The sequence below is a fragment of the Vombatus ursinus genome, unplaced genomic scaffold (genome assembly GCF_900497805.2).
Source record: "Vombatus ursinus unplaced genomic scaffold, bare-nosed wombat genome assembly UNPS02011613.1, whole genome shotgun sequence".
Taxonomy (NCBI): domain Eukaryota; kingdom Metazoa; phylum Chordata; class Mammalia; order Diprotodontia; family Vombatidae; genus Vombatus; species Vombatus ursinus.
Window position 1 is genome coordinate 4,234,322 of NW_020951391.1, and position 27,060 is coordinate 4,261,381.

The following is a 27,060-nucleotide window of genomic DNA, read 5'->3' on the forward strand; positions in this document are numbered from 1 at the left end:
TTACTCTCATCTTATAAGGAGAGCACTAAGGTGCATTGAACTTCATCTACTTTGCCAAGTCATACAAGATGGCAGTGACAAAATGAAAAATAGACCTATTGCCTGCTGGTGTTCCAATCCAACTCTACCTGTTAGATGAGGCAGTCTTTAGGAGATTATATTATAAAATATCTTTGGAGCTTTATAAAATATTTGTTTATTATTATTTTTCTAATTTTTAGAGAAGTAATTTGGTCTTCTTGGAATGCCTTTGTTCTTTGTAGAAGTTATACTATTGAACTGTATTTGACCAAAAAGTACTTTTTGTCTCATTGCCCCACTGATATGAAATTGGAGATAAAAGATTAAAAAAAAATAGACATTGAGGGAACCTGGAAAACTCTCCATAGAAAAAATAAAAGCATCCTTTATGCTCAAAGTATACATAACATTTGAACCCACAAGATATGTATCTAGTGGGCTGTCTCAAAGGCAGCTTGGTATTGAATTCAACCTTAGTGAAAATCTAAACCCAAAGGAAGATGGTCATGGTTGGATAGCTAACTATTATTGTATTAGCTTCTCTTGCCAAGGGTCTTTATTTACCACAGCACAGAATTCGTGTAAGAAACTTTGTTTCCTTAAAAGAAAAAAGATATTTTAAAAGGAAGAACCTTTAATATTCTGACTTGAAGCTCCAGTTGAATTTTTCTCTCATTCTCATGTTTGCTTTTATAAATTAGTGCTTTGTTATCCCACTAAAAATGGATATTTCAATGTTTTAAAGGATCTTTGCTTGAATGGATTATGATACTAACCATTCTGTTAGAATAGAAACAGAATTGTTCTCTTCATAATATATTACTTAAATATTTAGGTACCTGAAAGGATATTTTAAGAGAAGTTAAGGCAGGTGGTCAAGGGGGATGGAAGAACAAGAAAGTGAGACTAAGGACGTAAAACTCAACTTTGCCTACATTATAGTTTCCCTACTGGCATCCTTGATTGTGGAGTAATCCCTGTTGTAATCCCTGGAAGACATGGCATAGAAAAACAAAACAAAACTGAATACTTTCAAATGGTGCTATTGGTTTGTAACCCATGTGCTTAGAATCCCTGTTCTTTGCAGGCAGATATTGTGGTGCAGTAGGAAGAGAACTGTATTTGCAGTGAGAAGACCTGGGTTCAAATCCTAGCTGTGCCACTTACAATTGATGCAACCTTCGTTGGGCCACTAAGATAAGTTCTCAGTCCCCTCACAACACTGAGTCCCCTACCAACCAGACTGAATGTAACTTATGGCTCAAAGCCCATTTGCTTGGCTCTCATCTTGGGTGGAGATTGATTACTTAGTGCTTTCCTCTAAAAAAGAAGCAGAGTTGGTGAGAGCTTGCTGGAAGAGAAATACTTGTTTTCTGGCTTCCAGCTTTGAGAGGTAACATGCATGATTCCAGAGAAAGACTCTGGTAAGAGGTCAGCCAGCAACTCAATCATGTTACTGTTCCCAGTCTGTAACACTAGATACTTCAGGGAATTTCCCCTTGGGTAAGATCTAGAACTCTCACTCTGTCTCTCTCACTCTATCTCTCTTTCTGTCTCTCTCTCTCTTTCTGTTTCTCTGTCTTGTCCTTCTATCTCTCTGTCTCTTCTCTGTTTCTGTCTCTCTGTCTTATCTTGTTGTCATTGACAGAGACCATTTATCATCTCTAATTGTCTGCAATATATTCTGATTTGTATATTCTCTGATTTGCATTTGCTATCAGCTTAGATAAATAGGTTTATTTGCTATTTACTACATGTGTTCATTATAGGACTAGCATTTTGTGGGGAGGTAGTCCAGCATTTGGATGCATAGTTTGAGGAGCTCCTCATTAATTGATAGCTATCATACAGTGATAGTTTGAACCTAAAAATTATTTCCCCTAGACTAACAATATTTAGGTGGGGTGGATAGATTTAATTCTGGCCTTGCACTGCCCCCACCCCATCCCAAGGAGAACAGAATGTGGTCAGCTGTTGACCCCAACCTCCTGCTGCCTTCCTGGCAAGAATGAAAGCTTCCCTTGGAAAATGATTAGTGAGGGAGACAGTAGATATAGCTGCTTATGACTATCAGCAAGGCACATCTAGAAAGACCCATGTGGACACAGATAACCCATGTGGACAAAGTACAGCACACAGATCCCTACATACATGTTCCCTCCTCTTCACCTCTCCTCCTCCCTCTTTCTCTCTTCCTTCATGGAAACAATTTAGGTCATTTCTGGCTCTCACTTAGAAGAATTCAAGTGATTAACCTACAAGTAACCAAGGATACCAATAAATAAGTTGAATATAAAGTAGATATATTGTGGGAATGCAAGGACATAAATGAGACTTGCTTTTTTTTGCTCTGTGATAAGGTTAAGGTTATTTTCTTCCTTTCTCAGAGAGATAAATATCCTTTATCCTGTGCAAAAGCCAAGTCTCATAAATATAGGGAGAACTGAAGAATTTTGGTGAAGAGTACAAGGGTGTTTTTGTGTGGTGGAAAGAGAGCCACCCCTCTGCTTGGAGGGCTGATGGCTGGAGCAACAAAACTACTCCCTAAGCCTCCATTTAGAGAGAGCTCAGAAGCCCAGCCAATTCTTCATTTCCCACCAGCTACGCGCTTTGGATTGGACTCCACTGTCATCATACCCCTGCTCCTGCTCTGGATACTTTCGCCCCCCTCCTCCCACCCCAACCCCTTCAGCTTCCATTTCTGTGTTGTCTTCCTTCATTAGATTGTAAATTCCTTGAGGGCAGGCACTATCTTTTTTTCTTTTTTTAATCACAAGCACTTAGCACAGTGCCTGACAAAGAGTAGGCACTTAATAAATGTTTATTGTATTGTATTGTAAAATGAATCGAAGAAGCAAAATACTTTATGAAAACTCAGAGTGACAGCAAAAGATGAGCACTACTCTTATAAAAGGGCATCAGTCCTTCAGTGAATCTGTATTCTCATTCATTTGAATAAACCCCACTTCCATGCACATTGAAATCAATTCATGCAGGCTGGTGGCATGATTAGATGGCAACTGGAAAGCAATCTGGGGGTGTTCGCAGATTACATCCTCAATATGAGCCAGCAGTGTGATGTAATATAATCTTGTACTGCATTATTAAATACTTAGCTTCCAGGAAAAAGGGCATAGCCCCTATGCACTATTTTCTGCTCATACCACATCATCTAGAATTCTGCGTACAAATCTGGGCACAACCCATTGAGAAGCTGCACAGCATCCTTACACGGCTAACCAGAAAGGTATAGGGCCCTGAGTCTATGTTATATGGCGACTGTTTGAAGGAACTGGGGATATTTGGCTCGAAGACTCAGGGGGAGTTCTTGAAGTACTTGGAAGACTGTCAGACAGGATTGAATTTGTTTTGTTTTGTCCCACATTAAACCAGAAAATGAATGAAAGTTGAAAAGTAGTGAATTTAAGCTGGATGTCAGAAATAATTTTTTAACAAGTAGATCTATTCAAAAGTGGAATCTGATGCCTTAGGTTGGATTTCTCCTTATTGGAGGTCTTCAAGTAGAGACTAGATGACCACTTTTAATGTATTTCATAATATGAATTCCTTTTGGGAATGGGTTGGCTTAGAGGGTTGCTGAACATTTTCCAGCTCCAAAATTCTGTGATTGACATACTATGTGATTCATGTCCATGTCATCTCATAAATCATCATAGAAGACCCTCCCAATGTGCTGGAAGCCTTCCTCTTGGTCTTTTTCTATTTCATGGATACCAATACAACACTTTGACCATAGTTATTCTTTGCTTTTACTATGTTACAAAACCATCTCCTTTTATAGTGATATATGCATTTTCTGATGTATTTTGCCCCACTTATTGCCTATAGATCTTTTTGGCTAACGTAGTTTTGGTATGCTGGGTCTCTCTAATGCTATATAATGCTATCTCTTAAGGATAAGACACTGGTTTAAAAAAAGAAAAATGTTAAATTATATAATCCTGCATTCTAGTTCATATTTTTATGGTTTGGGCATTTCTTTATGGAATACAGTTCATATTTTAAGCATCTAGGTGGCTCAGTGGATGGAGTACTGGACCTGAAGTAAGGAAAACCCAAGTTCAATTCTGGCCTCAATCACTTATTAACTGTTTAACCCTGGGCAAGCCACTTAACCTTGGTCTGACTGAGTATACTCATCTGCATAATAAGAATGGTAATAGCACCTACCTATGAGGGTGGTTGTGAGGACAAAAATGAAATAATATTTGTAAAGCACTTTGAAAACTTTAAAGGGCTGTATACAAATGCTAGTGTTGTTGATGGTGAGGATGTTGATGACAATGTTATCTTTCTAAGTAGTACTATTAATAGCAAAAACAACAAATACCCATTACATTTTTTTAAATCCCAAATAAATTTAATCTATTTCTCAGTGCAAATTGACCTTGCTTTGAATTACCGTCCCCTAGTTACCCATTCATTGCTGGTCACTTATGTGATATTTTTGTTGTTGAATCATTTTTTCAGTTTTGAACAACTCTTTGTGACCCCATTTGGAGTTTTCTTGGCAAAGATACTGGAATGGTTTGCCATTTCCTTCTCTAGCTCATTTTATAGATGAGGAAACTGAGGCAAACAAGGTCAAGTGACTTGCTCAGGGTCACCCAGCTAGTAAGTATCTAATGCCAGATTTGAACTGAGGAAGACTCATGTTCCTGACTCCAGGCTCAGCACTCTATCCACTGCACCAACTACCTTTATGTGATATAGACAGAAAAAAAAGCAGGAGTGCAAGCATTGTGAAGTGTAAGAAAGAAAGGAAGGAGGGAACTTATTTTTTCTTAATATGTCTGATAATCATGTGACTTTTAATTTTATAGGTATTAGCCAGGAAATAGTGAGTTAAATCAGAGCACCACTAATTACAGGAAAGAAAAAAAAAGGACAGTTCATAAAGATGATGGGGGTGGGACACTTCAAGAGATGACTAGAGAAGTAATAGGAATTAATAAGGGAGATCATTCTCCCTGATTGATTTCCAATTGGCTTTGACCCAATATAATATAAATTGAATCCCCAGGACTATTTCCAAATGTTAGACTGTATTATAAGGAAGTTGGTAAACTTGATGTTAGGTAGGATCAGGCCCTAATCATTATTTCAATTTTTTTCAAAATTTTGTATTAATACTTTTTATTTTTCAGTCCTTGATGTAGGAAAAAATGTCAAACATCGTGTCCCCTCTCTAAGGGGGTTGCACTCTAACACATCTAACATAGATTACTATCTGTGTCATCAAGAATAAGATGGAATAGTTTGGCTAGTAAAATGTAGAGGTCTAAGAAGAATTTTTCCCCTTTTCTCCTTGATCATAAGGGAATAAGGCATATATATATATATATATATATATATGTGTGTGTGTGTGTGTGTGTGTGTATGTGTGTGTACGTATATATACATATGTACATATATAAATGTAAATACACACACACATATATATATACATATATATGTATATATATATTTTTACAATGAATATAATTGCATGCCTCTCCAGGAATAATAACTTTATATCATTGGGAGGTCCACCTGGAATTGGTCTGAATTGTACTATCAATTTGGCTTTAATATAGTATGAAAAATAACTTAAAGTTGGATTAACCCTTTCCATTTTTCATTATTTCTGTTTACTCAGTGTATCCAAGTGCTACAAATATCTCCAACATATGACAGAGCAGTCAGGATTCCTGGAGAATAAAGGAATAAATGACATTTATATTAAGCAGCCCCTACATCACATAGAACATACATTCCCTTTTATAGATTTAAATATCAGTGACTCTAAGACCTTGAATGGTAATACCCCGTATAATTAAGGCAGCCAACACATTAGATCACATACAAATGATAGTGTCTTTTTAATCATCCATTTCCTGATCCAACCCTCTGAAAATATTTAGAGGTCCTGGAAAGCTAATGGATTTTAAAAAGCAGTTTAGTTTAACCATTGGGTTAGTCACAAAATCATACAATCTCAAAATTTCATTGCATTCCATCTATGTTATTTGCCAAGACAGAAAAAAAAAATTACTGAAAGATTTTAGAAGGTCTTTCTACAAGGCCTAAAAGAAATGAGCTTTTTTGGTTCTTTTTCAGACAATCCAATGACCAGAGTGTTTCACCTCTGAACTATTCTGGTTAATCAGGATTTTCCTATGTATTCCTTTTATTAGATGTGGAAGTCAACTACTGGACATTATAAGCTCAGTTTGTGAGCCACGGTTATGGGCTATTTGCAGCCCAACAGAGCTCCCAGAAGTAAACAGTTGGTTGCAGGTTGCAATACAGGTAATATTATGAATGGCAATATTTTTAATCATGAGTCTGAAAGTATTTTATGGTGGTGAATACTGATTAAATTTCTCTGCAACCAATCAGCCAGCAACTTGTAATTATTGGGCACCAACAGGATATAATCCTGCATGAGGCATTTTAAATATTATTCAGCTAAATTCTAAACTGTAGTTTGAGTAAAACCTTCAGCTCAATTCAACAAATATTTCTTAAGCACCCACTATATGCTGAGCTATCAACCCACAGAGACAAAAATGAAACAGTCCCCAATGTCAAGGAGTGTACATCCTCCTGGAAGGATATTGAATAGGATAGGATAGTTGGCCAGTTAACAAGCATTTGTGAAATGCTTCCTAGCTGACAGAGACTTACAGACTAGATCTGTGATTTCATTGGTAGAGGAAACTATCAAAGCAGGTAAGCACCTTCTCTGCAATTTATTGTCTTAAGAGTTTTTAATTATCTTAAGACAATAAAATATACTTAAACATACTTAATATAACATTATTATATATGTATATATACACATATATTACAGTAGTATATCATATCATATCATGTATACTTAAATAAAAAATACTTAAGAGTATTTATTGTCTTAAGGGCTGCCTAGAACACTGAAAGCCTAAGCAACTTATGTAGGATAATATGTCCTACATGTGTCAGAGATGGGACTTAAGTTCTTGGCCTCAAGGATGGAGCTCAATCTATACAAGAATATATAGAGATAAGTAAACAGAAGAGCCAGCACCGTTAAGAGGGGGTCAGGAAAAGCTTTGTACTGGAGGCAGTCACTGAACTGAGCCCAAGGAATCTTAAGAAGCAAAGATGAGGAAAGAGTGAGATCTAGAACTCCATAGTTGTTTTTTTTTTTTTTTTTTTTCCTCACCAGGGGCAAAACCAGGTGAGTTGGTAGGCAATTTATTCAGAGAACAGTTGAACTGGGGGTGTAGTCTCACTAGAAAAAGTATTCTTTCCTCAATGGGTATATGTATGTTAGTCCTGGGAACAGGTGGTCATTTTAGGAAGGAATCATGGCCTCTGTAAATGCTAGTGCCCTGGGGTGAAGCCCCATTCACCCTATACTACTTATAGCATTGCATTCCTACTTCGGGTTACTACTTATAACCTTCAGAGAATAATCTTCATCAATGTTTCTGACTGTTTTGAGCTCATTTTTAATTCTAAGTAAGAAAACGTAGCATCTTCTACTTTCTCAGATGATAAGCATTGTTTTATCACCATCTTTTGCCCTTTTGCCTTATAATAATTTTGCCCTATGTTAAAATATAGCAAAGGACCTTTCTAGGACGCTAGCTGCATCGTGGTTTATATATATTAATGATTTTGGATTCTTCGCAGATACTTCAGCTTAGGGAAGCAAATCTGTGAGGTCATTTTCTTTTGATCCTCTTTTCTTTTACACCACCCTCATTGGCAGATATAAACCAGCTCCCTCCTTCCCCCATTAGCAAGCTATCCCTTGCTCATTCTTTAGAATACATTTTTTTTTTTAAAGGAAAGAGGTGGGGAAAGTTTGGCAAAGCTAACATATCAACTGTCTTGACAATGAATACAATAGTCTACGCTGGTACTATACCTCAGCAAAGAGGAGGAGGGAGAGAGGGAGGGAAGAAGTATTTATTAAGCACTTCCTATTCACTAGGTACTATGCTAAGAGCTTTACAAATATTATCTCATTTGATCCTCAAAACAACCATCTGAGGCAGATCCTCAGATCAGTTATTATTCCTGGAGAGACATGCGATTTTATTATTATCCCCATTTTACAGTTGAGGAAACTGAGGCAGATTGTGCTTAAGTGACTTGTTCAAGGTCACACAACTAGTCTACCTGAGGCTAGATATGAATTCAGGTCTTCCTGACTCCAAACCCAGAGCTCTGTCCAATGTGCCCTACCCTGGTTTTCACCTACCAGTAACTTTAATATAAATAGATACTCAGGATTTGAGGAGCAAAAGTATAAACATATTACTACTGTGTGACAATAGAAATATAATCATTATTAAGTTCTGCAGAATCCTACTTAATGAACCTTTCAGAAATTTATGAGCTCAGTTAGATTTTGGATTTATGTAAGTAATGGGGAAAGAGATTCAGAGTACCTGATGCTAAAGGGTAACATTGTCCTTCCTGTGAAACAAAGAAATAGAGCTTTGCATCTCTCTCTAAACTATGATTATTTTTAATATGTTCCATTTGTATTGTATCCCCAGTCCTCCTCCCTATCCCTCTCCCCCTAGCCTCAGAATGTGTATTTCTGAATGTGGGAGTGTGCCTGGGTGGCAATTTCTCTGGCCATTACCCATGTGTGATAAATTGCTTAGTAATCTCTGCCTCGATGTCGTGCATACGCTGTGAGTGTTTAGGGCACTGCAGCTTGGGATCGTTTCCAGTCTTTCATAAATAACCATTAATCTGCCCCCTTTACATCCAACTCTGTCTGCTGGAAATTGCTCCGTGCTGATCCAGTAAAGTGCATTAAAACCCCAATCCAGGTAGTATTAAAGGGATAAATGAACCACAGAGAAGAGACTCTTGTTCTGGATTTTTACTAAGGCATTTTTATCCTTTTTTTCTCTTTTTCCAAATTCAGGAAATAAATAGTTTAAAATGGATTTTGGAGAGTATATTTCTGCCATGGTGAATGGCCCCTGTGCTGGAAAGGGCTTGAGTTTTGAAAATTAAGTTTTAGCTTCACAGCTACACTTTGAATTCTTGCTACTTTTGTATGATGCGGAGATATTACAATTGACCCTATTAAAATGATCTAATTTTCCATGACGTTATTGCCTACCAGAAAAAAATATTAATTTGTTTTATTTATTGTCATTTGCTGTAGTCTAGTTGTATTGGAAATAAAATATGGAAGAAGTAATACAATGTAAACTGAGTAGTTATGAAACCCTAAGAGTACGTCTTCGTGTGTTAGGGTTCGGCAAGGGGCATCTCTCGGTGGGTATTCATAGTTAATTCATGATCAATTTCACAAAAGGAGACTGAGTTTTCTAAGAAGCAGATTTATCTTTTGAGCAATGTGGACATTTTTGAGTTAAAATTATCATATTATTTTTATTTTGTGCTCTTATCCAATTAAGAAACATTGTTTTAAAAATGGTAAATAGTTGTGTTTTTCTCTCCAGCACAATATGGAATCATTTTAATAGTTTTCTTAAGTGACCCCAGGATTGTTCTGTTAAATTTGTATGGGACTCATCATGTATATGCATTGAAGAATAAATGTATAGATAGTGTCTCACAGTGTGTCAAATGACAAGTAACTTAAAAAAGAGGAATGCTTTCTGGTTCACCTTGAAGATATTACAAGAATCACTAGAATGAATGTCAGAAAGGAGAGTATGGTCAAAGAAAGACCTCCTACCTGACAATTGCAAAAGGTACAAATGGTAAAAACAAGTATATTATCTGACTGAGAATAAAATGCCTATGCTGAAATGTAAAGTAGAATTAAGTTTAGCTTCAGGAATACTGTCAAGGCTAATACAAAAAGCACAGGCAAATCAGCATACACCACACAAGCTCAATCATTTGCTTCCAAATGGCTTATTTTCAAAAGCTAAAATGTCAATTCCATCCCTACATGTTGAATTGACAGCTTCTCCTCCCATTAGCATTAATGAGCTACCCACTTAAATCCTCCCTCTGACTTCAACAAGGGAGCTAGAGATATCCCCTCCTACTCTCTGTTTTGTTTCTGTATATACCAAATGTTGGCTATTCACTAAATTAGTGTAAATTTATCGGCTATGGTGCACATTACCTTCCATAGCTAAAAATGACTTCTCATAGGAATTAGTGTTAAAATGTAATTTTAATCATCTGTCAAAATACGTTAAATAATCATTACTCACCAGCAGACTGTTAGGAAATACACTAAATCTTGGTGAACATGTGACCTCTGCAACTGAGGCATTTTCTACAAAATTAGAGTTGAAAAGGAGCTTGACAGCTTGCTTAATCTAATTCCTTTCTTTCAGAGGCCCTCACATAAACAGTTCTTGAAGAGTGGTTTAAAAAAACAATAGAGACAGAATCATTTCAGGTCACCTGTTTCTCAATTGCTCTCCTCATCACAGTCCCAATTCTAGTTAGCACGATTCTTTTCCTTTTCGTGGTTTGGTGGCTGAAACTAAGGATAAAGGTGGGGTGGAAAGAAGTGAGTGAGGTAACTTTCAAAGTTAGACCTAATACAGGTCCCTCCTGAAGTTGGAATTAGAATGAAATGAGACCTAGACCATCTAGCATTCAATAAATAAAACAAGTTCACTTCACAATAGAATGGAAAGGGTATTCATCAAGGATGAGACATTGATTCAATTTGATGGGGCTCCTCTCTTTCCTCATTTCCCATACTGGCATGCCCAGTGAGCAGCTTGTGAAAAACTGAGGACCCCTGTCTCCTTGTGGACTGGGCTTGTCTAGTAAACCAGCTAGTTTAATCAACAGTTAGAACTTTAGGTCCTTGGGACCAATTAAGTTTTGAGAGAGTTTTGGGGTTGGGGGTGGGGGAAGCGAAGGGGAGGAACAAGAGGGAGACCAGTCTAGCTTGCATGTAGTAGATTTTGCTTCTAGTCAAGGATTTATATATATAAAATACTTTCTCTCAATACACGCATGTATATACTCCTCAGAACTATCAGTGTCTCTTTCCTAGTTTCCCCTCACTGTAAATAAAGCTATCATATTCATAGGCTATGATTTTTTTTTTCCCAGCCATTTTGGTAAACTTAGCTACCTTGTAGTTGGGATGATTTGAAGCAAAAAGAAAAATGATGGGATGCTAAAACCTACTGTGTACAGAATATTGCATTATATACTATGAAAGCCATAAAGAGCTTTTGCCTTCATTGAGTTTATGGTCAAACTTAGCTCACTCCACCATATTTGAAGTCTTTAAATAATCCCAGCTGAATCTATTGTACTTTCAAAGGCGTTTTGAGAAGATTTCATTACTTCTTTCTTTAACTTTCTCTAATATCTTATCACAATACCTTCAGAAAATTAGTCGTTTTACTCATTTAATCTCTCCTATTGAAGGTAGAATCATTTATTTTAAGGTATTCTTTATGAAAAGATTGAGAATAGTTAATTATCATTCTTGTCATAATTTCTCAGTTTATAAGTGTTTTATATTTATATCCAAGATCATGTTTTTAAAAAAAATCAAAATTTACTAGGCACCTACTGTGTGCACAGCACTGTGTCTGGTGCTAGAGAATACAGACTTGAATAAACTGTAGTTATGTCCTTCATGAATACATAGGCCAGCATAGTGAGGAAAAAGTAGCTGAAGAGTCTGGAGGCCTGGGTCCAGCCCTGACATTTACCAGAGAATGTCACTTGGGGCAAGTCATTTAACTACTCTGAGGCTTGATTTCTTCATAGGAATAATAATTTTGTCCTACAGCCCTTACAGAGTCATTATGAGGACAATACTTTTTGTAAACCTTTAAGTGCTATGTTATATAAATGCAAATTGGGGGGCAGCTAGGTGGAGCAGTGGATAGACTAGTGACCCTTGACTCAAGAGGACCTGATTTCAAATCTGGTCTCAGACCAGACATTTGACACTTACTAACTGTGTGACCCTGGGCAAGTCACTTAACCCCAATTGCCTTGCCAAAACAAAAATGCAAATTGTTACTATTGTGGTGTTTATAATTTAAGAAAAGGTTAGTACCTACATATATATTACTGCAATGTAAAAATGAATTAGAGAAGTGCTTAAGAAAAATTGAAGTAAAAGGGCTAGGAGAAAAGGTGGTGGTGGTTCAGTCATGTCTGACTCTTTATGACCCCATTAGGGGTTTTCTTTGCAAAGATGCTGGGGTGGTTTGGCATTTCCTTCTCCAGCTCATTTTATGGATGAGGAAACTGAAGCAAACAGGGTTAAGTGACTTGCCCAGGGTCACATTGTTAATAAGTATCTGAGGCCAGATTTGAACTCAGGTCTTCCTGACTCCAGACCTGGGACTTTATCCACTGTACCACCTAGCTGGAGGTGGAGGGGTGGGGGGTAAATCATTTTTGCATGGGGGCTTCAGTGAAGGCTTACTTCGTGGGAGAGTAGGTAGTATTTAAGATGGACATGGGAATAGGAAGGATATTTCATACATAGTAAATAGGCAGGAGAATGTGTGGTGGGATCAACTAGGAGGGGGAAAAGTACTGCCTGGTATTCCTCTAGGCCAATTAATTTTTTTTTCTTCTCTTGTATTCAGTTTGCTTTATTCTGTTGGCTCCTTGTTATTTCTTTTAATGTCATTTAAAATGTTAATCCCATCACCCCCTCCCCTTTATTTTTTCTTCCCCTAAAATTGTCACTTAAAAGTGAATCCTCTTTCTAGATTATCTGGATTATTGATAAAAATGTAAAGCAAGTATAGGGCCAAAGGTAGTGTCTGGTGAAATAATAATTTTTATCATATTTGGGGGTCTCCAGACATGGACCATTGATGAAGGTCCCTTAAATAAGAGCTCCCACCTAATGACGGTCATACTCAATAGTCAACCATATGTCTCCAGTTATTTATTAATGAGAATTGTTATTATTGTTGTTTGTCTTTTGTTTTTGGAGAGGACCAGTGACATCACAGGGTGATATATTGACTTGGGAATAAATAGGATTTAAGTGAGGCAGATTTACACAGTAAGGTGGTATGGAATAAAGTATCAAGGGATGATCCACCACTACACAGACTTGCTGTGTGACCATGGCCATATCACTTAACCTTTCAGAACCCCAGGCAACTTTCAGGAATATAAATTCTAGACAAGTTGCTGAAGTAACTTCAATACAGATGAAATCTGGCCCAGATTCAATACAAACAAACAACCAAGAAAATGTGGAAGTCTGCCTGTGAAACTGAATGGAGGAATGTCTAAGAGGTAGAGTGTTGGATTGAAAATCAGATGAGTTCTCAAATCATGCTCCTGGTCAACTATGTGAACAATTTAAATAATCTTTCTTTGCTTTAACTTCCTCTCTCAAAACATAGGGCAAGGTATAGCAGAAGAGTCCTGGGCTTGGAGACAGGAAAACCTTGATTTCAATCCTGCTTCAAATACCTACTAGCTTTGTGACCCTGGGCAGGCCACCAACTTTTTCTCAGCTCCAATTTTCTCATCTGTAAAATGGGAATAATATTAAAACTATTACCTCTCAGGGTTGTTGTGAGGAACAAGTGAAATAATGTAGACAATGGCTTTAGGAATCTGAAAGTGCCGTACAAATGATAGTTGTTATTATTACTATTGTTATTATTATTTGAATCCTTACCACCAGATGTTACTCGTAAGGAGTTTGATGGTCTGTGGTAACAGATGTTGATTAAATAGAAAGTGCTCTGGTGTTGTCCTCTGAGTAATTGTCCTTCTTAACCTTGACGCTCTTCCCTCTATTTATAGGGACGGAACTTAGCATCGGGGGAGATCGGCTTCTTTCCTAGTGAAGCGGTTAAACCTTGTCCATGTGTAAGTACATATATCTAATTTTTTTTTTTTTTGGTCAATGTAATTGTTTGTCCAAGAACATTCAGGGGAAATTGGTCGTCTTCACCAGAAATTTGATTAATCGTGCCTTCTGGGAATCATATTCTTTCTTTGTTCTTTGCATTTGAATGTTATGTCTAATGTTATTTAAAATTGCAGCAGTGATAAGCTTCCATTAACAGATTGAAATTTGAAAGTGTTGAAGAAATAGTCACAGGAAGCAAATTTAACTTCAGGGAATTTATGAAATTAGATTGTACGGAGGGCTTTTATTTTTAAAAGAAATAAGCCAAAGCTTACAGAACACATGTATTGAGCAAATTGTGTTTTCTCCAGTGAGGTGAGAATGGTTTGATTTTAATCTATTTTCTCCCTTCCCCCCACCTCCCAGTCACTTTGAGTTACAGAGATATTGCACTATAAATAGTATGCTTTTAAAAAAGTAGCATCAAGTACACAAACCCTTCAACCAAATCTCTAGATATATTTTTCTGCGTCCATTGATATCTCTTTATTGTTTTCTTCAACATCACAGTAAAATGTTCTCAAAACATTAACTGCAGTATGATGATGCTACCAGAAGAAATTAATGAACAGCAGTACTTATCCAAATGAAGTTATGAAAAATTCAACTTTAGAGAGGAAACAGAGATGGATGCTATTGTTTCCAATTAAATTAAACTTCTTCAAAAATGCCACCATCTTTCCAGGCTTACAGGCTTTTATATTGGAATTGATTACTATGACCTCCTGTTAACTGGCTTAAAGTCTTCTGGACACTAACATTGCAATCTTTTTTTTTAATTTAAGTTTTATTGAAGGTTGTGTTTTTACATGACAGCATTTCTGGATATATTCTTTCCCCCACTATAGCTCTCCTTCCCTCATTCCCATGCTTTCCTTTGTTTTTTTGTTTTTGCCTGTTCTTTTGGGTTGTTTTGAGACTAGGTCTCCTTTATCTCACCCTGACTGTAAAGGCAGGGACATTTGTAGCCCCACTTTAGGCAGTCTGCTGGCTTTATGTTCCTGATAGTTCCAGGAGCATAGGTCCCCCATAATGGAACCTGGGAGGCTCACCATATTAATGCTGGACTAGTGCAAACATACAATCTGTTTTAGTCCTATTTGAGCTTAGAAGTCCCAAATTAAAGGGATCTACCAGCGTTAACCTTCTGCAGTAGCAGAAATTATAGTAGCGTGTTAACCAGCCTGGCCCTTCCCGTATGAAAAAGAATAAAAAAGTTAAAATCAATGAACACATTGACTCTTTGTGACAGAGTATGGAACATTCCATACCCATTGTCTCCCACCTTTACCACGAAAGGAGGGAAGTATATTTCCTTATCACTTTTCACTGATACTCTCTGGTCAATATAATCGTACAATGCTCTGTTTTGTTGTTCATTTTATTTACATCAGTATAGACACCTTGTATGCTGTTTTCCTAGTTCTGCAAACTTTAATTTGCTTAAATTTATGTCTTTCCTTGTTTCTCTAAATTCCTCATACTTGTTTCTTATAACAGGATAACTTCCTATTACTTCATATGCCACTATTTGTTTAGCCATTCCCTAACTGATAGGCACCTGTTTTGTTTCTGGTTCTTTACAAACACAAACACAACAAAACAAAAAATCACATAGTCACAGACATAAGGGCTGGTTGCATGACCCTGTGCAAGTCACTTAACTCTTGGTGCCTCAGACAAGTCTCTAAAGCACTAATTGCAGAGAACGCTCTTATGTGTTTTGGTACTACTGAGAAAGTAATTTTCTTCCTTATGTGGATGAAACAATAGGTCCAATGAAAAATAAAACACTGTGACAGAAATCTAGGACATGTCAAAGGACAGATGTGTAGGGAGATTCATTAGAGAACAATACCTTTTTCATGCCATTAATATATATTGCCTTCTGGATAGAGCTCTGGCCTTGGAGTCAAGAGGACCTGAGTTTAAATCCATCCTCAGACACTTGACACTTAGTAGCTGTGTGACCCTGGGCAAGCACTTAACCTTGATTGCCTTACCAAAACCAAAACCAAAACAAAACAATATATATATATATTGACTTCTTTAGAAAATATAGGTTAGATAGGTTCCAGGAATTGTGCAATATAGGAATATTTAATCAGGTTAACTGACCCAGGGGCCAGAGAATAGTCTCAGGAGAGCCAAGTGGGTCTCAGATAGAGAAAACCTGGGAGGTGTGCCACTGTTTGTGACTTCACTGGACATTCAGGTGGGAGGTCCTAGGAATTTTCCTCAGAATGTTGACCAATGAGAGGAATCAGGATACAATGGGAAGAGTTCTGGATTTCAAGATAGGTGATAGTGAGCTTTGAATCCTTTCCCTGCCTGTTGAGACCAATGACATGAGGAGGTTGATTTCTTTACTTGCAAGTGAGTTGGATTTAAGTGAGACAGAGCTGTGCAAAGCCACCAGCCTCACTCTCTTCTCCAGGGTCATCTGAGTCCAGTGGCAAGGCATAGATCAGGAAGACTGGAGATGACCCCAGATGCAGTGGGAGATCTTGACCTTTTTAAGCTAAGGTCTTTTCTAGGTCTCAGTTTGTCTGAGGCAACACCCGTTCAGTGATTTAAGGCTAGGTAAGAAAGGAGGAAAAAGGTAGCTTAGATTGCCTACTTAAAAAAAAAATCAAACTGGGAGGGGAAGATTCTCAGGGTTTCTTACCAGAGCAGAGACAATTGCTATTTACACTCGTTCTGAGCCATCAAAACCCAAACAATGACCAAGTGAAGCTTGGACTGGGGGCTATTGTTGGCCAATCTGAAAGCCAGAGTGATTTGGGTTTACAGCTTGGTCAAGTAGCTCCATTTTAATCCCAAGGGGCTTTACCAAAGCCTGGTTTTCCAGAGTTCTATTTCAAAAAATCATAAATGAAACTGCATGGGGTTGTTGTGATCTTGGGGTGCTGAGAACTCCAAAATTCAAGGGCAAAAGGTGCAGGTCCTGCCTCGAAAGAATTCAACTCAACCCTTTTAGTCAGAGACAAGGTTTATTGTTTCACCAATAGATGTGGGCGGGCTTTTTAAGAACCTGCACTATTTGTAATGCTTGTATTGACAAGTAGGACAGACTCTTAAGGAATCTGAACAATTTTGTAGAGAGACTGACCTTTTTTATAGTGTGACCAATAGCTTGGGGTGACTGGGAGGTAACAGAGAAAGGGCCTAGATAGGATAAAAGAGTGGTAGTCTAGGGTGGGGCCAGATGCAGACAATGAGGGCCACAATGAAAGGGTAGTTGAAAGGATTATTAACTGGGAAAGCCTAGGTATTCCAGGTGAAAGCCAGGGACCTGGGTCATGTGGGAAAGTCTGCAGCCTTTTAGGGGTCCATCATTAATGCCCCATCAGAGTGAAAGAATTAATTGTCCAGTTATATTTTGAAATGATAGAATAAATAAGTAGGGAAGAGAAAAAAAGTCTAGCCCATAAACCCCAAGATATCTTGCAAGGTTTTAGTGATCAAAATTCATATTACTTTGGGAAGAGTACCCATAGGTAAGGGTATGATTCCCCGTGTGGACAGTCCCTGCCAATACTACTAGCTGGCTGACCACCCTCAAAGCATGGAACCTCTTCATCTGAAGGGATAATATATGCAATGCCTGCCTTATGGGGTGGCTGGAAGGATCAAATGAGAGAATGCTTTACAAAAGTCTATTTAAGTGTTAATGAACACCATTGTCATTTTGATTTTCCTTAAAGACCAGCTACTATAATTTCCTAGAAAGCTCTGAGTGTCCTGAGACCACCATGGATGATTTTCTCTTAGAAGTGAGGCAGAAGATAATCTGGGGAAAAGGAGGGGCTACTTCCCTTAAAATTTTAGGGATTGAGTTAAGGATTTGGGAACCAATTTAAGGATTTGGAGAAACTTAATTTGAATCACAAGCACAGTAACTCTTCTAAAAATGAGAGACATCACTGTTTACTACAAATTCAATACAGTTCATTCTAGGTGAGAGATTACTGAGCCTTTCTATACCTTCCCCCCAGTTATTGGCACTCTTTCGTTACATTTTATAGTTGGCTTTAAAATTTTTTTATTTTATTTTTGCCCAGTAAGCATTTATTTTGTTATTCCCTCCCCAAACAATAACAATAAAATCTCCTTAACAAATATGCCTAGTCGAGTGAAGCAAATCCTCTCATTGGCCATGTCCAAATACATGTGTGTGTGTGTATTTCACTTAGCATTTTGAGTGCATCACCCCTCTGTCAGGAGATGGGTAGCATGCTTTGTCTTTGGTCCTCTGGAATCATGGTTTGTCATTTCATTGAAGAGAATAATAAAGTCTTTCAGAGTTTTTTTTTCTTATTATTTTATAAATTATTCTTCTTGTTCTGCTCACTTCACTCTGCATCAATTCAAACAAATTTTCCCAGGTTTCTCTGATATTGTCCATTTCGCCATTTCTCATGGTGCAACAATATTCCATTCCATTTATATAATATAACCATTTTGTAACCATTTCCCACTAGATAGGAGCCCCCTTAGTTGGAAGTTTTTTTCTACTACAAAAGAGTTACTGTAAATATTTTGTACATATGGGTCCTTTTCCTCTTTCTTTGATCTTTTTTATGATATGAGCTTAGTAATTGTATCATTGAATCAAAAAGAAAACACAGATGAATAATTTAGGGCAATAGTTTCAAATTGTTTTCTCTTTGTGTTTATTCCTTGATTTCTTTTTCTTATCATATTGCCATATTTTGCTAGCATTTCTAGAAGCACTCTGTCTAAAAAGTAATGTTGATAGTAAATACTCTTTCCTTCTTGAAAATATTTTTATTTATTTCCATATGTTTTCCATTTACTTGTATACATGTGATATCCCTTTACTGTGATATCAAATCCTTGAGTATACGGAAGGTTTTGCTTTTGTTGTATTCCAAAGCCTAATCATCTTAGGTTCATAAAAAGTGTTTGTTGAATTGAAGGACACTGTACTTGGACTTCAAGTTCTGGGTCTGAGACTTGTAAGTTGTATGGCCTTGGACAAATCACTTTACTTACTGAGTCTTAGTTTCTTCATTTGTAAAATAAAGATAATAAAGTTTGTATTATCTTAAGAGGCAGCGTAACGTACTACTTGGAATAGCTAAGAAGACCTAGTATGTCTCTCATATGTATTGACTATATGACTATATGGTCCTACTCAGTTTACTTAACTTTTCTGTGCCCTAGGCAACTCTCTTGGTCCAAATTACTATGAATAACAAATCCTGTGAAGTACTCCCATTACTGTAATTCACACTACTTATTTCCGATGGACTGGAATCAATTACTGTATTTTATATAATGATAATTTAGAATATTGGAAATTCAAATACATACATTTTAGGGGGATTCATCCTTAGCACTAATCAGGACCTAGCATAGGTATTGTATGTTGCAGAAAAGATACCAACCTGCTTTGGTAAATGAAGTTGCTGCATCAGGAATTTCTTACACCAATGAAATAAATCACAAGCCCAGTACCAATTCCTGTCACACTAACTACCTTAGAGGTTCTTTTTGAGGACCAAATGAGATAATGCATGTAAATTATAAAGCACTATATAAGTGTAGGCCATGATTATAATAGCCTACATTTATGAATAATAATATTGAAAATCTAATAGCCTATATTTGTATAGTGCTTTATAGGTTATGAATATAGCTATCATCATTAATACTTTGTGAGCAATAATGGAATGGCTTATTTCCTATTTCTGAAATAAATTTAGCATAAGATAGCTACTATTAGAATTTGAAGATAGAATATTTGGGTTTTTTTAATCTGTTTTGAATATATTAGCATACATGTAGACGCTTGCTAAGACAAGATTTTGATACTAGGCATGTAGTAAAATAAAAATGAGTGATTTATACAGTGCAGACCAATTTTATTGTTAGTAACCAAAGGGATATTCTGACCAGAGAGATAAATTGATCCTGCCCAACTCTTAACCTAGAAGGGCAAAATATAAATATCCTATTATGACAAATGATTCAGCCAATGACATGGTAACATTGATCAGATTTTCAAAGTGCTGTAACTTTCCCTATTATTATCAAGTGTAACAATCTTCACAACCATCCAATATGAAAATGCCCAGGAACAGCATAGAATGCATATATAAAAAGTCTTCAGGAATGAATAAAAAATTGCTGAATCATAGGAATAGCTTATCTGTATCCCAGTCTTTTCTTAGGTCTTCATAAACCCTTTCCCCCTCCTCTTTGCAGTAGGGAGTCTATGTCAGCAGATATTTTGATTACCATATGAATAATGTTAATTCCTGACTGCTTTTCTGTCCTTTAGTTGTTGTGGTTGTTTGATAGCTTTCATAAGACACTCAGAATATTTGATCTATTTACAGAAAACAATGTTTTTGGTTTTTTCTCTGTGAGATTCACATAGTGAAGAATAGAAAACTGAATATTTTCTAGCACTCTGGCTTTGCCAGACTCTTAAACCTAAGTTGGGAATTTGCATCAGTGATGGTGGTGAACAATTATTATCTCTACTCAATGAACTAAAGAGAATGTCTGGTACTTTATTCATAATTTATCTTTGTTTTTTTTCTGGGTAGAGTCAAATAGCTTTACAAATAACTATGTAAATTTCACCAGCCTACACATTTGACTTAACACCTCTGCTCTTGGAGACATACTAACAGCCAAACAAATTATGTCCTATTTGCTCAGCCTATATTATAATTCCCTTTGGGTGAGAATGGTATCAGATAATAATTCTTTTCACGTGTTATTGATGCTTTTTTTTTTAAGCTATCATTATCATTGGACAGCTAAATGGTGCAATGGATAGAGTGCTGGATTTGTAGTCAGGAAGACCCAAGTTGAAATCCTGCCTCAGACACTTTTAGCTATTTTGACCCTGGGCAAGTCACTTAATTTCTCTCAGCCTCAATTTCCTTCTCTGAAAAATGGAGATAATAATAGCACCTACCTTTAGGGGTTGTTGTGAGGATCAAATGAGATAACATGAAACTTTAAAGCATTATAAAAAATGCTAGCTGTTATTATTAATATTATTGTTGTTATTCCTCAATATAACTCTTCCTTGTGTGATATTGGCTTTTGTCTATATGCTAGATTTATGAAATATGACCCCTATTCATAATAAATCTTCATTTTTAAGTGTAGACATGAAGTGGTCCCTACGATGCCCCCCAGTTAGAGAATACAACTGTCTAGCAAATAGGTAAGGGGTGAGTTCCCGGATGTGCACTTGGAAAGATTTTCTATGCAGCTCCCATTGTAGCACCTTCATGCTGGAAAAGGATGCCAGGGAACCATCCATCCTGCTACTGAAGCTGGCAATAGCAATAAAATCCACAGTCACACTTCTCCTGGCTTATAGAATGCATCTCTCATAGTTTTGAAGAAGGGAATGACAGATGTGGCAGATACCAGCTCCAGCCATGACCGCTGCTGCCATGGGATGACCATCTCTTCTTGTTTTTCTTCATCTCGTTCCCCTCAAAAGTTCCAAAACTCCTACCATGACCAAATCATGAAAACCCCTGATCTCCTGTCAGATGGCTGATCTCCTTGTAATTTTCTCTTTTCCCAAACTGGGGACAACCTCAAATCCCAGGGATTTTATGGCCAGCCAACAACTCCTTGCCAGATGTCATTACATTCATAAAAACAAACAAATGAACAAAATCCAAGGACAGTTAAGCAAAATCAGTGGATGTATTGGCTATATCTGACAGCATATATCTCTTTCCATGCCTGTTGTCCACCACCCTAGAATACTTCATTTTCAGTTCTCTAGCATCAAGATTGGTCATTTTGTTGATTTGGATTTGGATTTCTTTTAGCATTGTTTTCCTGTAGATTCCAAAGAATATTTCCAAGACTGAACTCCTTAAGTTCTTATAACACTGGATCTAGGATCTAAAACAGTGAATTCATCATTAGTGTCCAAATGCTTCCTTTTAATAACTTTATTGTATTTTGCCTTTTCATGTAATAGGTTCCCAAACCAGTAGACTACTCTTGCCAGCCATGGTAAGTATTAAAAAATATATGCATTATTTATGATTATATTTATATACATATATATAAATCTATTTGCTATATAAGTATATAAACCTATTTTCTATAAACTTAGAGTGTAGACTTTTTGGAAAGGGGGAGTATTGTGATATAGATATTTCCATTTGTAACCTCTAAATATTTTTTTACATACAGAAGACAGTGCCATTATGATTATAGATTTTTTTTCCTGCTTTCCATTACTTTGTCAGAGGATATGTCTGTATATATGTATATAGGCATCATATGTATAACTACAGGGTTCATAACTACCATGGAAGGGAACAATAAACACACTCAAATACCAGATGTGTACCCTAGATTTAGAAAGGCAGATTTCAAAGAGAAGATCCGATTCAACAATTCAAAAAAAAAAATCTGACAGTATAATTGTGAGTTATCTGAATGAGTGAAAAGGAAGAGCCTAAAAAATCTGGTGTAGATGCTTAGGGAGGTGTCTGATAAACTTAGATTTCAAAGACCTTGTACAAAAGACAGAATCAAGCGATCAGCAAGTATTTAATAAGCATCTACTGTGTACCATATATGGTGCTAGACAGACACAGCTCAGAATAAATGCAATATAAAGCATAAACTTTTCAGAATAGTGTCTAGAATGTTAATGTTTCAAATTAATTGAGGTTTGAAAAAAGAAATGCTAATGAGACTGAAAAAGATATTTTTAAACAATATTTGCAGCACTATATACACCTTTGAAAAAAGAAGTGGTGATAACTAGGTGTTTTCAAGGAGCTGTTAAGAAAAGGTTTTCCAACATAATGTCATTTCCTATTTTTGTTAGGTTTACTAGACTGGAAGATCAAGTCAATGGTAGATATTTTCATTTGACATCTGAATTTATAGAATAGGTGGTGCAGTAGATAGAGTATCAGGCCTGCAGTCAGGAAGACTCATCTTCCTGAGTTCAAATCTGGCCTCAGATATTAACTGTGTGACCCTGGACAAATCACTTAACCCTATTTGCCTCAGTTTCCTGTAAAATGGAAAACCATTCCAGTATCTCTGTCAAGAAAAACCCAAATGGGGTGACAAAGAGTTAAGCATGACTGAAAAATTACTAAACAACAAAAACAAGAGTTTATAAGCCTGTTCAACTAGTTTATTGTCTGGTCAACTAATTTTGCTAAATGACCACTTACCTGTAAGAGATCTTGCAGGACAGATTTGTTCATCAGGCAGTACAAAATGGCCTCCAAAACCCCTTCCAGTTTTAAGATTCTTTTATTCTGTGCGTGCATATGTATAGACTAGAGGAGAAACTGTGGCATAGCAAAGAGGCGACCTCAAAGTCATGAAAACTGTGCTGAAGTCCCAACTCCTGACACCTACAGACTGAGTGACCCATGGGAGTCTGTTAACTTCTTTGCACCCCCAAGCAACTCAATGAGACCATAAGTTGCCGATTAGTTGATGGTCTTCATGAAGATAGGGCATTTCTTCACTTTGGGCTCTCTACACTGATTAGACCCAAGAAAAAAAATAGCACCCCTTCCCCCCAAAAAACACATATGCAGTGGACACATGAATATCTTTATGCAAGTATAGTAATGACTCTAAAATATTCATTGATGAACATAAGCAATGTAGGATTTGCGAGGCAAGCCTTTATCAGTTTCTGAAGTACAGGGACCAGAACTCTATTTAGTTAAATTTTGTTTGTGCCATAATCCTGGGTCACCCTTGAATTTAAAAAAAAATCACACATCTACAAAGTGATACAAAAAGAGTGGTATAGTTTCTCATGCTTAACAAAATGACTAAAACAGGCCCCGGAACAACTGTTATTTTTTAAAGACAGTTGACTAAAATATCAGAAAAATAACTGTTTTAAAAAAATTAGATAGGATAGAACACCCAGAGACTTTGGATAATTTTGGTACAGTCATGGAGGTGGGACTCAGTGTCATCTTTGCATTCATACCCATGATGGGAGATGCTGTTGTGCTAACGCCTGAAGAGCTTGTATCATGGACCTGGTCTGAATCAAATATCTAGTACCACCCCCTCCATTCCCCTTCTGCCCACACTGACCTATCTTAACACACATACTGTAACTAAGATAAAAAGGAAGGAACATTAGTACCACTCTGTGAGCACCACCATCCCGCTCTTCGCAGCCTTCACGATTCCCTCCCCTGCAAGCACTCCCTGACTCACACAACATAATTTGCTTGCACCCAATGTGCAGTCTTCACTGTCCCTGAATCTACTTCAAGTCATGGTTGATTCCTTCAAGTATCCCAAACCAATGGAGAAGCAAGAGCCTTCCCATGGTTGACATTCCTCAATGCCCTGATAGAAATGCCATTTCAGGCACTTTTTCCTTCATCAATGGCTTCCCTTGTAGAGTAAATGTCTTCTTTTCCACTGGAAAGGCAATATCTTCCTGTCTCTGAGTCCTGACAAATTCTTAGTCTGTTTGCAGTCAGTGTTTATTGAAAGCCTAGATCCCCTTAATTTACAATGACTAGATATTTCATTCATATTCTGGAAGCTAAAAGATACAGAAGCAAATGACATTTCTAGATTTGGCCAGGTCTAGCTTAGCTTCCTAATACAGCTGCAACCTGGGTTATTTGAGTGTTTATTCAATAATCTTAACTAGTTGTTTTTACTCGATCAGGGCCTGCTACAGTTCTGAGTGAGCCTGCAATGTATTCCTGATCCACACCCTTCCTTTTCACTGGCCCCATTCTGGCCATTGGCTATCTTCTATCCCAGATCCCTCCAGGGGACTTGGAAATTGAAGTTACTCAAGGGTTTGACATGAGACAGTGGCAGAAATAGGATTCTTCTCTGCCATGTTCTATCTGGATGAAAGTGAGACCCTCATTTCCCTGGAAATCTAAGTGGAAATCATAATAAAAAATGAGTCCTGTGTCAACAACATAGGTGATCAAGTTGAAAATATCCAGGGAAAAAAAAATCTAGCCATGATAATAGAAAGATAAAGCTTCTTTTTCTTCTTCTGGTCTAGGGGGTTCTTATCTTTTTTTGTTTGTCATGGACCCCCTTCACTATTCAATAATGCCTATGGACCCTTCCTCAGGAAAAAAAAAATGTTTTTAAATAATAGGAGGAATTGCTAAATGTCAGTGAGAGTTTTGTGAAAATAAAGATGCAAGTTTTTTCCTTCCAAGTTCTTGGATCCTTTGAAATCTATCCATGGATCCCTTGGTGTTTTGTGGACCCCAGGCTAAGAATCCTAGCTTAGTCATTACCGACATGTCGTTACTGGGTGTTGCAGTCACAAAGGTAATGATTTCAGAGGCAAAAACTAAATGAGGCTGAAAATGAGATGCACTTTACAAAATAAATAAATCCATTAAGTCTGGGAATTCAGGGCACAAGGGAGCAGCCTGTATAACTCTTGCATTATAGGCTTGCCAAATTGTAGGACTTCATGGTAATTTTGATCTCTTATAGTGAATAATATTACTGCTTATGCCTAACAAGACAAATGAAATGAAACATTTTGAAGACCCTTATTATTTCAGCCACAGAGATACGAGGACAAAGAAAAAATCTTTCAGCGATGAATATAGATAAAAATTCCATATAAGGAAATTCCATATAAGATACTTAGTGTTACTTTCTTCTTGATCTTCCCAAATAGAGAAAAAAAAGGACTTCTCTGAAACAAACATACACTTTCTTTTCTTTTTTTAATCTTTTTTTAAAAAAAAATCTTTTTTGTTAATCATTTGTATGTATATACACATATATGTATATATACATACATTATATACATATACATGTACATACATACACACACGCACAAACACATGTCACCATAGTTTCCCCCCAATATTCCTACCTCTGCTTCCCAGAGAGCCATCCTATATAATAAATAGTATTTTTAAGGCAAAAAAAGAAAAAGAGGAAAAACATCAGTACAACTAATTAGTACATTGGAAAAGTATGAAACTACATGCGTTATACGACACTTATGGGCCTCCCACCTCTGCAAAAGAGTGAGTTAGGTTAGGGTCTCATAGCTCTTCTTTTGAGTCCTGCTTGTTGTTTATAATTTTGCAACATTCACTTTTGATTTTTATGTGTGTGGGGGCGGGGTGTCCTTTCCATTTAAATCGTTGTCATTGTGTATATTGTTTTCTTGGTTCTGCTTGCTTCACTCTGCATCAATTCATATAGATCTTTCCATGCTTTTTTTGTATTCATCTCACACATCATTTCTTACAACAAAGTAATATTCCATTACATTCATGTGCCACAATTTGTTTATCCATTCTCCAATTGATAGATGTCTATTTTTGTCAAATGCGGCCTTGTGAGAACTGCAGTAGGGACTCAAACACTTGTTAACTCCTTGTTGGATGTTATGAATGTTCTTGAATGTTCAACTCCTCCAGATGATGGAACTTTTTTTTTTTTTTAAAGAAATACTGACTTGGATTTATTTTGTCCCTAAAAAAATTACCTTGACTTGAAACATGATCTTTTCAAGTCAGGGGGAATGTAAATGTTTCAGAACTTATTAACGTCATTATTCCTTCAGTTAAAGGAAGTTTTTCCTGTGGGCTAGACCATATTTATTGCAGTAGCCAGGTCTGAACTCACAAAATGAAATAGGAGATTAAGGTCAATATGAAGATAATTCTGATAAAGCTGTTTGTAAAAGTAGCTTTATCTGAATTATTCCAGTATTTGAAGCAATTGTTTTTTGGGGGGGTGGTGGTGATGTTTGAATTTTCTGGAGAATTGATATAATATTGCATGTTGCTTTAGGAGCAAAAATGTGGTCATTGAATAATAATTACCTAGATAGCCTTTTGTTTTATTTCTTCTAATTTATTTTACACAGGGCAGCAACCTATATTTATTTGCTTTTGTATGCTTGCTTTTGTTAAATGCTTTTGTTGCTATGTCTGAGACTGCTGATATTATGAATCAGCGAAATAAGATATTTATTTATTTATTTATTTTGAGACAGTTGGAGTTAAGTGACATGCCCAGCGTCACATAGCTAGTAAATATGAACTCAAGTCCTCCTGACTCCAGGACTGGTGCTCTATCCACTGAACCACCTAGCTGCCCCTTTTTCCTCTTTTTGTATCTCAAACACT

The 27,060-nt window shown here is 36.8% G+C and overlaps 1 protein-coding gene across 1 annotated transcript in view; it reads left to right on the forward strand.

Annotated features, from left to right (window-relative positions):
• VAV3 (vav guanine nucleotide exchange factor 3) overlaps positions 1-27,060 on the forward strand; it is a 465,753-nt gene that overhangs the window by 402,985 nt on the left and 35,708 nt on the right. The window contains exons 21-22 of the mRNA XM_027856780.1: positions 13,789-13,854; positions 21,891-21,925. Of these exons, the coding sequence (XP_027712581.1) occupies positions 13,789-13,854; positions 21,891-21,925 (101 nt within the window). The remainder of the gene's footprint in view (positions 1-13,788; positions 13,855-21,890; positions 21,926-27,060) is intronic.